Source organism: Lagenorhynchus albirostris, chromosome 19 (genome assembly GCF_949774975.1).
Source record: "Lagenorhynchus albirostris chromosome 19, mLagAlb1.1, whole genome shotgun sequence".
Lineage (NCBI taxonomy): Eukaryota > Metazoa > Chordata > Mammalia > Artiodactyla > Delphinidae > Lagenorhynchus > Lagenorhynchus albirostris.
Window position 1 is genome coordinate 25,422,555 of NC_083113.1, and position 12,901 is coordinate 25,435,455.

The following is a 12,901-nucleotide window of genomic DNA, read 5'->3' on the forward strand; positions in this document are numbered from 1 at the left end:
TTAATCTGTGATTATTTCAGAGCCTGAAGCACATCAGTAAACCTAATGAAAGCTTGGCTCTAGAAACAGGGCCTAATTCATACATTTCTGGTGAGACTTTAATGGATAGAACTTAGGCAGTTCTTTATGTCTTAATTTTTTTTTTGACTTAATTTTCTTTTTGACCCAGCCCTTCTGTTTTAGAAGATTAGCTGAAGGAAATAATTACAGATATATGTGGAGATTTAGTTACAGGGATGCACAGTGAAGCATGCTTTATAACTGTAAAGATTTGTGGATAACCTAAATGCTCAGCAATAGGGAATTAGTTAAATGAGTGTGGATAATTAAGTAATGGAATAATATGTACCCACTAAACTGTTACTGAACAATACATTTGACACTGAAAGATGTCTGTAATAAGTGAAAAAACATTTTACAAAACTTGAAGATCCATATAATCTTAGTTTGAAAAATAGGTATGTAAGCGTGTGTGCACGCATACACACACACACTCACCCCCTCACACACAGAATCTGGAATAATACGTACTGAAGTGAAGGTAGTGATGTTCTCTAGGGGAGAAATGAAATTATGGGTGACTATTTCCTTCTCCTTTTATTAGTGTCATAGGGTTTTCTGGAATGAGCATATATAACTAATTGTAATAAGAAAAAAACACTTAAAAAAAAAGAACAAATGCCAGCACAAATAGAATATGTAGAAATTATGTCTCCATAGAAATGTGTATCTAGAAAATCATTCCAAATGAAATGAGTATTAACTCCTTGAGTTTTTAATTATGTAGTGTCTACTATTTCTGTAAGTACTAAATCTTTTTAAGCAAGAAAACCAAGTCCGGGTGTCCCTGAAGACTCATTTAGAAGAAACCAAGCCTGTTCTTGTCACATCTTTTTTCAAAAAACTATTTTGACTCTTACCAGCCTGGAAAGGAGTTCTCCCATTGAAAAATTCCACATGCTCAGATTGTTTCTGTTGGGTTGCTTGACAGACCGTCTGGACATTCGAGCAGCTCGGATTCTTCTGGATAATGACCATTATGCCATGGAAAAATTGAAGAAAAGAGTGCTGGAATACTTGGCTGTCAGACAGCTGAAAAACAACCTGAAGGGCCCCATTCTGTGCTTTGTCGGCCCTCCTGGCGTTGGTAAAACAAGCGTGGGAAGATCAGTGGCCAAGACTCTGGGCCGAGAGTTCCACAGGATCGCACTTGGAGGCGTGTGTGATCAGTCTGACATTCGAGGACATAGGTAGAATACTTCTCGGTTTAATCTCTGATTTCCTTCCTTTTCATTTGTCTAGAGCCACCCCCCCCTCCCCAGCACCACCAAAAGCCAAGGCATAATGTATATCTTTTTCTTAAAGGCCTCTTTGTGTTACCTTGAATGGAAAGGACATTTATGGTACTTACCTGCTAGTCTAAAGCCTCTACCATCAGGGTATACCCAAACTAACCTTGATGTCTGTGTGACGGTGGATGTGGGGGTGGGGTGGTGTCTGTGCCTCAGCTTTCCTGGAATCTCATTTGAATGCAATTATAAATTAGTTATAATTAAATATTATATTTTTATATTTATTTTGGCCCAATAGCATTTCATAAATAATGACCCATAACTTTTAGAGTTTAAGGAATAAGTGCAATAGCAGGCAAGTAGGAGGAGGTAAGAAATCTTTGATAACAAATTTATTAAGTTTGCATTTTAAACTTTCTTTCAAGGAGGCTGGGTTGCAGTGTGAGTATGAATAATAAGGAGAAAAGATAATAAAGGCTTTGCATTTTTGATACCCTTTCTATAAAAATACATTAAACTGTAAGAACTGTGTCTCTGATTAATCTGACATTATTAGAATGAGATTTGCATGTTATGTTCGTTGTTTTGTTCTTGGTGGCTCATATCGGAAGATGCTTTGGGAAAGCATGAACCTCTGTTTCATAGTTGCAAGTTGTGAGAAAACATACCTAAAGCTTATGTGTTAAGGAACATTTAAAAATGTAGAACATTTAAAAATGTAGAAATTATGAACTGATTAAAAGAATATGATGTTGTATACCTGAGACTAATATAATGTAATATGTCAATTATATCTCAGTTAAAACAATTTTTTTAAAAGAAGGCATGTAACTTTGAGTAGAAAGTAATTAAACTGAAGATAAAACTTCTAACCTCAAGATCATAAACTCAATCTTAAAGTTGTAAAAGCATTGCAGGTTATAAGTAGGGGCTTTGGCAGGCAGGCCAGTGCAAGCAGTGAACAACTGCCAGTGGCCAAGGGTAATTTAAATGCATATTTACAGTTTGGTGAATATGGATTAAACTTGGATTGTGGGGAAAAGAAAAGAATACGATGCTTTTATAACATCTTATTTTCCATTTGCCTTATTCGTGGAATCCTTAGGCAGGGATGGGAAACTATTTCAGAAACTTTTTCATGAAAAATGGTTCTTTTTATTCTCTTTTATTTGCTTATTTACAATTCTTACGCATTGAAGAAAAAGCATTCCAAGATTTTAGTAAATAAGCAATGAGGACTGCAAATTAGGTCAGGGAATTGATTTGGGTCAGTTTTTCTGGCAATTTCAAATCATGTTTTTGTTGCCTAGACTTTCTTATTCTCACATGTGCCACTAGAGGCTGTAGTTTGCTTTTGTAAAGAAATTGGCATCGTGGACCCATCCTGGAGAAGCTAGATCTAGGACCTAAATCTTCTGATTTTGCTACACAGCTTTAGGGAGGTGTTCTGCATGCAAGAGACTTGATTCCTGCACTCAGAGTTGTCTTAGTTTATTTCTTCCTTTTATTATCTGTGGCACAGTATTGTGTGATATTTCATGGAATTTAGAGAGTGAGTTTGTGGAGTTACTGTCATGTGAAATTAATGTCATGGGCACATGACATGTAGGTATTTGTCCTTATTTCTTCCTACATTGGTATTGATTATTCAGTAAGGCTTGGAGAGTGCTTAGTGCCCAGCACACCCTGAGCATTCAATAAAAATTAGCTTTCATTATTTTAATTCTCAATTCTCAGGAGGACAAGTTTAGATTTATAAGCTTCAATATGACTTTTTATAAAATTCAATCTGATTCTTAAATTGTACCTAAAATATCATGTTTTGGGCATTATTATTTAATTTATGTGGCAGAATTGTGGAAAATGTTTTTTTATGATGCCTGCTGGTAGGCAGTATGTAATGTCATAATCCCCACCACTTCTTATGAGCATTGTTGGGTTTAAACAGATCTCTGTTTTCAATCTTTACTGAAACTGATAGACCTAAAATTTGTTCTCTTTTTTTCAAGTGAGTATCCTTTCCTGTGTGTGACTATTGTTAAGAGGATTGAACCTAAAGAAAATGAGAATTTATTTTCTTTATGAGTCTTTTGTGAAAGGAGCTTGTGTATTTGCCTAAAATATGTGTAAATATAAGCTTTTTAGAAATGTGTGGGGCTTCCCTGGTGGCGCAGTGGTTGAGAGTCCGCCTGCCGATGCAGGGGACACGGGTTCATGCCCCGGTCCAGGAAGATCCCACATGACACGGAGCAACTAGGCCCATGAGCCATGGCCGCTGAGCCTGCGCGTCCGGAGCCTGTGCTCTGCAACGGGAGAGGCCACAACAGTGAGGGGCCCGCGTACCGCAAAAAAAAAAAAAAAAAAAAAAGAAATGTGTGGTGCGAATTGAGGTTATGATTGTTGCCAAATAAAAGGTTTGTGGGTTTGTCTATGACTCATTCTACTAAGCCTGATTTTTGATACACCTTGCTGGTAAGCATGTATTCACTAGCCATCCCTGTACCAGATGTTTCACTAAACACTAGAGCCATCTGCCCTTGTGCTACTGGGGACTTATTACCCAGCTACCCACTAAATTATCAAAGCCTGGTGAAAATTTCTGTTTGAAAACCTGTTTGGAAGCAGGTGGAGTGTGCGGTGTGGTGGTAAGGGGAGGGGGTTGAGAGCAGAGTATGCGCTTGTGTCAGAGTTGCGGGTTGGAGGAGGTGATAGGAGGGGAGAGAACGGCAGAGGATTATAGCACAGCCACGGGGTGGAGTGTGTGGGCATTTGGGAACACCCAGGTCTTGGCATTTAAGTACCGGTCACATGCCCACAAGTAGAGTTCATGCAGAGTTTTGTTTTTCCCCAGCTTGTGAGTAGGCACTACTGTTCTGCAGCCTTAAAATAGCCAAGGAAAAACAGAGCTGCGTTCTGTTATCTTCCTTGCTTATTCTCGATTCTGTCACTCACTTTCCCCATTTTCCCATGCATGGAGCTCCAGCCTTTTGGTAGAAGTACCTGTTTATGTGGAGGAAGGTGCTAATAAGTTAGGAATTTATTTTTAAAACAACCTAAGATATGTCTTTTAGAGTTAAAACGATAATGAGGTGAAAGATGGGGAAGAAAAAAAAAGACTTGGTTTACTTTTAAATCTTAAACTGGGAAAATATAGTGATCTGACTAAATATTGGCCCATTGTTTTGGTTCATATTATTTTGAGTGGATTAGAGGAAGAATAGTCATGTTTATGCTCCATAATAACTAATGCATTTTTTTCAATTTAACGTTTCTCATTATCTCCATTGGGATTTTTCTGTCTACTTTTATAAGCCATAGAATCTCTCTTCCCATCTATCAGTTTTTATGACTTACATTTTTATATTTAAATATTATATTTAAATAATTTAAATCAGTTCATAGACATTAAGTATAAAGTGACTTCTTTTAGGATGAAGTTTTTTGAAATCATGTTTCTATAACGATCTTTTTTCATTAGCTGTTCCTCAGTGAAATATACTACTGTTGCGGTATTTCTCGAGTTATTGTTGAGAGTAACTGGAAGTCACTGACCAGCTGTTTGTTCAGATGATAAAGTTCTATCATTGTAAGGAATTCTTGGCTCAATTCTTAAACAAGATGAGAAGAAAAATGAACTTTTCTTTCCACATTGATAAATTTTCATATGTAACCTGAAATAATGATGTTTTAAATAAATTTGCTGTTTCATTATTAGGGAAAAATACCTGAAGCAGCAAGCCTTTAAAATATTTTTAGCATGGTATGCCAGACATGTTACGGTTTGCTCACTAGCCTCCTTTATAACCTATATTTGTATGCAGCTCTTCGTTTTTTTTTTTTGCGGTACGCGGGCCTCTCACTGCCGTGACCTCTCCCGTTGCGGAGCACAGGCTCCGGACGCGCAGGCTCAGCTGCCATGGCTCATGGGCCCAGCCGCTCCGCGGCATGTGGGATCTTCCCGGACCGGGGCACGAACCTGCGTGCCCTGCATCGGCAGGCGGACTCTCAACCACTGCGCCACCAGGGAAGCCCTGCAGCTCTTCTTTGCCTCCGAAAAACTTTCAGGTTATCTTGAGGCCCCAGCCCAAGGCTTCCTCCATTAAGATAAGTGCAGTCAGTGATGATCCTGTTCTCCTCTGAACTGACTACGTACTGTCTATTGTGCTCTTCAGTGATCAAATAATACAGGCCTCTGGCATTTCTAATATATTCCTATAGAGGTAAAACATAGATATATTAAAAGTAGGAGCTCTGTAGGGTAGGCATTTTCACATGTCTTATACTCCTCTGTATCAGTCTGTGCTGCCAAGCACAGTGCCAAACGTGGTAAGTGCTCTCTAAGTGCTGCCTGAGTTCAAGTAGGATTAAAACGTGTTGGAAGTCATGCAGTCCTTTAGATGAGCACATCCATGCAAATGATTTAGGAATGACTGCTGTAAGAACAATTTGATTTGTTTAGACATGCTATATTAAAGACTATTTTTAGTTCCTTAAAGACTTTTTCTTTTTTAAAAAGAAATCATTAGGATCTCTTTTAGGTTTATTACTTTTGCCAACTTGAGAGGTATATATGTACACCCTTGGTAGAAAATTAGAAAAATAAAAGGAAAAAAATTCTCGTGTTTTTCTACCATACAAAGGTAATCACCTTTAACATTTTATTTCCTGCCCAACTTTTCATTGGGCAGCTTTTGCCATTTTTTTTAAAGCAACAGAATTATCCTACCCTTTCCACTTAGCATTGTAACATAAACTTTTTATATTACAAATTGTTTGTAAATATCACTTTAATAGTTTGTGTTATAGCCCATAAGAGCTCCTTAATTGGATAGGCATGAAAAAATTGATGGTAAATGCCTGCTTTTCTCCCTCTCTACATGCTGGAAAAGAGGTGAGTAAAACACCCCTTATTCCTGACATTTATCCTGATATCCTTGGCAGTGACAGAATGACCAGCTTCTTGGATTACATTAGATTTGAATATATCTAGGGATGATGCAGAGTAGTAAAATAGTTGGTTACCATAGAGCTGTAAATAGATGATATTGTAATTTTGTGTAGTTGTTTTTTGAAGTATAACACAGACTACTTTTTGGAAAATTAAAAATGCTGATCTTGTAAATTAAAATTTTGAACTGTATAGACACTTTTGTTTTTGTGTATCTTATACACTAGTTGAATTGTCCTGATAAACCTGTGAACTGCCTGTAATAATTATACTTATGAATCCATATGTTATTTAGTTCACTTGTGTACTTTAAGAAAAACTCCTAGGTAATTACGTATTCAGGCTGAATAATAAGTAATTAAAATGATACATTCTTTGCAGACTTTCCTATATTGTGCTACATTGCTTTCTAGATGTTGTATCACAAGGAAGAACATAGAAAAGACAGTATTTTGCCCTCAAAAAAGTTATAGTTTGTAAAAGAATACTAATTTCATTTATTTCCTACTTAATGTAGTTTCTCAGTAGGATATTTTGGTATGCTAATTTGTTCTTTTAAATGTTTGTGTTTGTTGAGTGATGTTGAAAGAGAACATTTTCATTTGTGTGTTGCTACATTTTTCACCGTCGGATTCATATTCCAAAGATTTATTCAAAGTTTATTCTGTAACTTCAGTTAGTGAATTGCCTGTTACGCATACTTTGTGGCAAAAGACAAGCACATTATAGATATTTTCAGTAGCTGACAGGCTCTGATAATAGTTGTCTTGGTTTGACATCTAGACTAGTGGTACACATTTGAGGATGTCACCTGTGATTAAGGAACTCTGGAGGCATTGAGCACACTTGTTGCTGTTGTAACTGAGCAAAGGGCTCGTTTGCTCACAGCACAGAAAGCTGAGCTCTGACAGTGGGTTTGTAGCAAAGGAAGGGTTTATTGCAGGGCGCCAAGCAAACGCATGGGAGACAAACCCCAGATCCAATTCCAGTTGATCTTTGACTGAGGGTTTTTTTAAAAGGCAAAGAACAAAAAGGCTGGGGTTAATTATCATCTTGTGACATTTCCTAATCATAGTTTCAGGAGTCAGGATGTCTCTGGTTTACAATTCTCTGGCCAGGTAGTCCCTGGCTCATCTTGCCCTGGAGAAATAACCTGAGTTTGTATGTTAATGATAAGATCTATAACAGTGATTTCAGTACATTAACAATGTTATTGACAACAGCAATTTCAGTCATCCGACTCTGGTTGACCAGTGTTGGCAGGATTGAGGTCAGAGGGGATAAGAAAAGGAGTAAAGTTTTGGATAGAGAGATTAATCATAAACTCGGTAAGAGAACTTGGTTTGGGGGGCTTGGTTTCACTATGAAAAGACATTTATAAGAGTTGCTTCTGGAACTTACCTGGTGGCGCAGTAGTTAAGAATCTGTCTGCCAATGCAGGGGACATGGGTTCGAGCCCTGGTCTGGGAAGATACCACATGCATAGCAGAGCAACTAAGCCCGTGCGCCACAACTACTGAGCTACTGAAGCCCGCGCGCCTAGGGCCCATCCTCCGCAAAATGAGAAGCCCACGCACCGCAATGCCGGGCGCACAGCAACAAAGATCCAACGCAGCCAAAAAAAAAAAAAAAAAATTGAAAAAAAAAGAGTTGCTTCCATGAGACAGAGATTGAAATGGGATCCAAATTTAGGTGTATTGATTTCTGCTTTTGTATTTTTTCTAGGAAATTAGAAGTTGACTTTAAGTAGCTATTACTAATAACAATTATAATTAACATCTTTTGAAAGCTTACCGTGTGCCACGTACTGTGCTTTGTGCTTTACCTATTATGTTCTCTCGTGATCTCATATAATCCATCAGGTTGGCACTGTTACTATCCCCATTTTAGCAGATGAGGAAACTGAGGCTTGGGTCATGTTATTTATGCAAAGCAGTACTCAGAGACTTATATGACCTTAACAAAGGTGATAGAAAGATACTTTGGGTGCTATCATTGTTGATCTGTTGTCCTTAAACAAATAGGAGAAACAAACTTTTGTTTGGGGAACAATCTTACAACTCTATATGTAGCATCTAATCTGTATTTAGACCTACTTTCTGTCCTCAGAATGCTCACTGACTCTTTAGTGGAGGCAATATGCTTGGTACCCATGGATAAAACCTAGGTTGTAAGTATGAATCAGGCAAATTGTAGGGCCAGTAAATGTTGCAGACATTACAGTATTGGAAAGATCACTTTGTGAGGGGTGGTCAGGAAAAGTTTGGTAGAATTTCTGGGATTTACCTAGGTGGGGAGAGTATTAAGGGCAGGAAGGCACCATATTAACAAAAATAAAAAAGCGTAAGGGCTATTAATAGGACCTTTATTGTGGATGAAGCAAGAGCATAAGGGCAGCAAGTTAGGAAAGCTGGTGGGGACTGGATTGTGAAGAGCCTTGAATTCCAGACAAAGGAATTTGGACCTTATTCTCTAGGTTCTGGGAAGCAGTAGCAAGTTTAGGAGGAGTTGTTTGTATACTGTGACTAGTACCTAGATTTCCGCTTCTTCTTTAGAAAGGGCAGCTGCCTAGAATATTATTTTCTCTCCATGACTTTAGGTCTAGAATTGCAAGTACCTGTTTTTGAAATCTGCCTATCAAAAGCAGTAAGGGAAAATAAATTAATGCCCTTTCTTTTAAGGAATGACCCTTAGAGGCTTTGAGGTTTTTTTGTTTTGTTTTTAATTTCCCTTCCCTACTTATTCACAGAAGGCTGACAAATCTGTAAGTTCTCTAGAGAGAGAATTTCAGAGAATTTATTAATCGTGAGTCTTGTCGTTCCTATATCCTGTTCTGAAATCTTGAAGTGTGCTAACTCCTTATTATAAGTTGACAGTATTTACTGTATCTGGTTCCAGGGCCTTGATCACTCCCCAAGATGAAAGGCATTCCCACGATATTTTTAAGGCTTTCTTGTCTTTTCAAAGGTCACTGTTTACTCTGTCCTACTTTATACCAGTCATGTGGCAGAACTGCTCCGTGAGCTGGCTTTGTGCAGATCATGAGATACGGCCGCTGTTCCACTTGCCCTTGGTTTGTTTCTTGCAGGCATTCACCCTTTTATGCCTGTTCACAAACAGCATTTGATTTGCTCATGGCTTAGGCAGCAAGGTTGTAACTAAAATTAGTAAACTGCTGCTTAAAATAAAGTTTTGCTGGCTTTGTAGAAAAGGCACTTTTTTCAGTTTGACAAGCATATTTTTATTTCATGTCACGTTGTGCATTTGTCAATTATGTAGATGATTCTTGTTGAGATATGTTAAAGCAGCCTCTAACATTTGAATGCATGACCTAATGTCTGGCTGAGCTTGGTTATGCCAATCAGTGTATATAGGGTGAACACAGTTTTATTCAAAAGGCCAGAATTAATGGAATTTTGATATAAATACTGTTGGCCCCAGGTCCTCTTACTACAGTGAATAACAAATTATTCCTTCTGAATATAAAAAAGTTGGAATTTTTCTTTCTTTTTTTGGGGAGAGGGCTACATTTTGAGTGGTCCTTTGAACCAATTCTGATTTCCTTTATGAAGATGGTGATGATGTTTTAGCCAGTTCTGAGTCAGCCATTTCAGTTTGTAAGAAGGTAGTTATGTTGGGGTTTGGTAAGTGCCAGGGAGGTGCCCAGAAAAACTAAGAAAAATGTGGGAATTAAATTCATAGGACTCTTTGGAAGTTTTAGAATCTCAAAGAGTAAGAATCATAACTATGTGATTTAAGGATAATTTTTTTCAGTTTCACTAAGTGGCAAAAATTAGATACAGTGTTTCTAATATCATGGGTAATTTACAGCCAGAATTCAATAGAAAATAAGATAAGAATTGAATCTCGTAACTCTTTGATGTATCACAGGGCTTTTAAAATTTACAGTATCTCTTTGCTATATTCCTGTGATAACTAAATGACTGTTTCCCAGTCCAGAGTTTCGATTTCTAAGTGATACTGCTCTGCCATCTCCCTGTTGCTAATCTACTATTCGCCTTCCGCAGACGCACCTATGTTGGCAGCATGCCTGGCCGGATAATCAATGGCTTGAAGACTGTTGGGGTGAACAATCCAGTGTTCCTGTTAGATGAGGTGGACAAACTAGGAAAAAGTCTACAGGGTGATCCTGCAGCAGCTCTGCTTGAGGTAAGATTTAGGAAATTCCCTGTCTGTAATCACACTGGAAGAGTATGGGTGGGTGAGAGTAGATAGTCATATTTAGGGAACATATACATTGATGTGGGTTTAACCATGGGAAAAACACTTTGATACAAACTGAAACCTGAAGCCATTTGATATTTAAATTAAAATGTCATAGAGATTTTCTTTTTTCTTTTTCTAATAATTCCCCTCATTTCTTTCTTTGTTTTTATCAAGTAGTTTAAGAAAAATTTTATGCATATTTATTGTTTAGAGACCAGTTGTTCTATAAGATTGTTACAAAAAACAGCAAGCACGTCTCCTCCCTGGGGTGCCTTATTTCCTCTTCTGCACTTTGATCCTCTGACTTTTAGTTGATTAGTCCATTTTCTAGAGATCATGGCTGTACTGCTTTCTTGATTTTAGAGTTTTTGGCATTATAGATTCCTATCTATAGGAGATGATTTTGCTTGCTTGCTTCCTTCTACCCCTACTATATCATTTTTATATCCCCAATCTCCCAATATAAATTTTATCCTGATTTTGTTAAGTCATTGTTGAGTATTTATACTATTATAGTTATATAAGTGCTTTTCACAGCTGAGCCATGTGGTGAACTATGATCACTTTGCTTTTTCTGTCCTTTTTGTTTTTCTGTGTTTTTAAACATGTTTTTAGAGTTAATAATCATCTTGTTTCTTTTGTTCACTTTCACCAACTGTCTAATTTTCATTGGGAGACTTCCAGACCCTTTGTGTTTTATTGGTTTTGTCTTCTCTAAGCCTCTAATCTGAACTGGTTGTTCCCACACTAGGCACAGAGCTGTGGTCTGAGGATCTCCCTTCACCTCCCCCCACATTGGGTTTCCTGTTTTCCGTATTCCGCGTCTTCCTCTTTCTTGGTTTATTCTCTCATTTTCCTGGTATTAGTCTCCCAGTAGCTTCCTGAGAAAGCTTGCATGTAAACGTTCTTCAACTTTGCATATCTGAAAATGTCTTTATGTTTCTCTCATACTTGATTGGTAGCTTGACTGGGTATAGAATTCCAGGTGGAAATAATTTTCCTGCAAAATTTTAAAGACATTTCTCCATTGTTTTCCAGCTTTCAGTGTTGCTATTGATGAGACTAAGTCTTTTGTGACTTGTTTTACTCTCTGAAAACTTTTCAGATCTCCTGTTTATCCCAGTGTTCTGAAAATTTACAATAATCTGCCCTGGCATGGGTCTTTTTACATTTTTGCTGATGCTTTGAAGGTTCTTTGTATTGGAAAATCCTCTCCTTTTATTTCTGTAAAATTTTCTTGAATCCTTTTGTTGATGATTTCTTCACCATTTTGGGGGAACTCCTATTAATTTGATGTTAGATCTTTAATTTTCTTATCTCTCCTATTACTCATCTTTTTTATTTTTTGTTCTACTTTCTGTGAAGAGTTCCTCAGCTTTATCTTTTAATCCTTCTATGAGTTTGTCATTTCAAAGAACCCCTTTTTTTAACTTCTCTGCATGTTCTTTTTATACTACCTTGCTCTTGTTACATAGTTGTAAAATGTTCTTTTGTCTCTGTGAGAAAAATACTAATAGATAAAAAAAATTCTTTTTCCTTTCTTTGCTCCAAAGCTGCATTTATCTATTCGTTATATATTTTTTCTGGCCTCTGTCTTTTATATTAGAGTCTTTCATTAGATGTCTGGCAGTTTTTGTGTGTTCATATTTAATAGTGAGACATGAAAAAGCTGATTGGAAGCTATGAACATATGAGAGGGGGCTTATTGATTACAATTTTCACAGTAGGGTTATCTGACTAATACATTTCATTGAGGAACCTTCTGTGTCAATAACTTTAGGTCTTTCTGTTGAGGCTGGTCAGATTTCTCAGAGAAGACTCTTTAAAAGTCTCTTGGCTTGAGAATGAAGGCCTGGCTGCCAACATTCTAGGAACCAAGCATTCAGCATCCTGGATATATGCATTCACCTGAACTGTTGTTTTCAGTATAGTATGTACTCTACTCAGCTGTGCCCAGTGTCACCTGCACAGGGAACCACTGCTTTATGTTCTTAAGAAAATCCCAGTACTTTGCTGGGATAGGGGAAGGGATCTGGTGTGCCTGACTGCTTCATAAATTTACTTTAACCAGTCCTCCTTATTTTGCCACCTCTGCCCCCACTCTTTACCCTGGTTTAAGTAAAATATTATTAATATTCAAATTGATTTGTAAAACCGAGGGAAAACTTGCTTTGTAAAAGGTTTTTTCTTGTTTATTTCCTTGCTTTGAGTTCCCTCTGGCTTCCTGTTTTTCTGTTTTTGTAATCTTCTTAGAACAGGATGGACTGGGACATGTGTCTTATGAACAGGGAGACCATGCATTCTGTTTTGCATGGACAGTCCCAGTTTATGCCTAATTATTAATTGCACTCTCTTTTAGTCTTAAAAGTGGGTCCTCTTCGGACAATAAAAAGTACAGTTACCCTACTTTAAAAGCCCCAGGGCTTGGAGATAA

General features: G+C 37.5%; 1 protein-coding gene across 2 annotated transcripts in view; it reads left to right on the forward strand.

Moving 5' to 3' along the window:
- Positions 1-12,901, forward strand: part of LONP2 (lon peptidase 2, peroxisomal) — a 96,752-nt gene that overhangs the window by 22,545 nt on the left and 61,306 nt on the right. For both annotated transcript variants that reach the window (XM_060132427.1, XM_060132428.1), the window contains 2 exons: positions 992-1,250; positions 10,269-10,410. In XM_060132427.1, the coding sequence (XP_059988410.1) occupies positions 992-1,250; positions 10,269-10,410 (401 nt within the window). The remainder of the gene's footprint in view (positions 1-991; positions 1,251-10,268; positions 10,411-12,901) is intronic.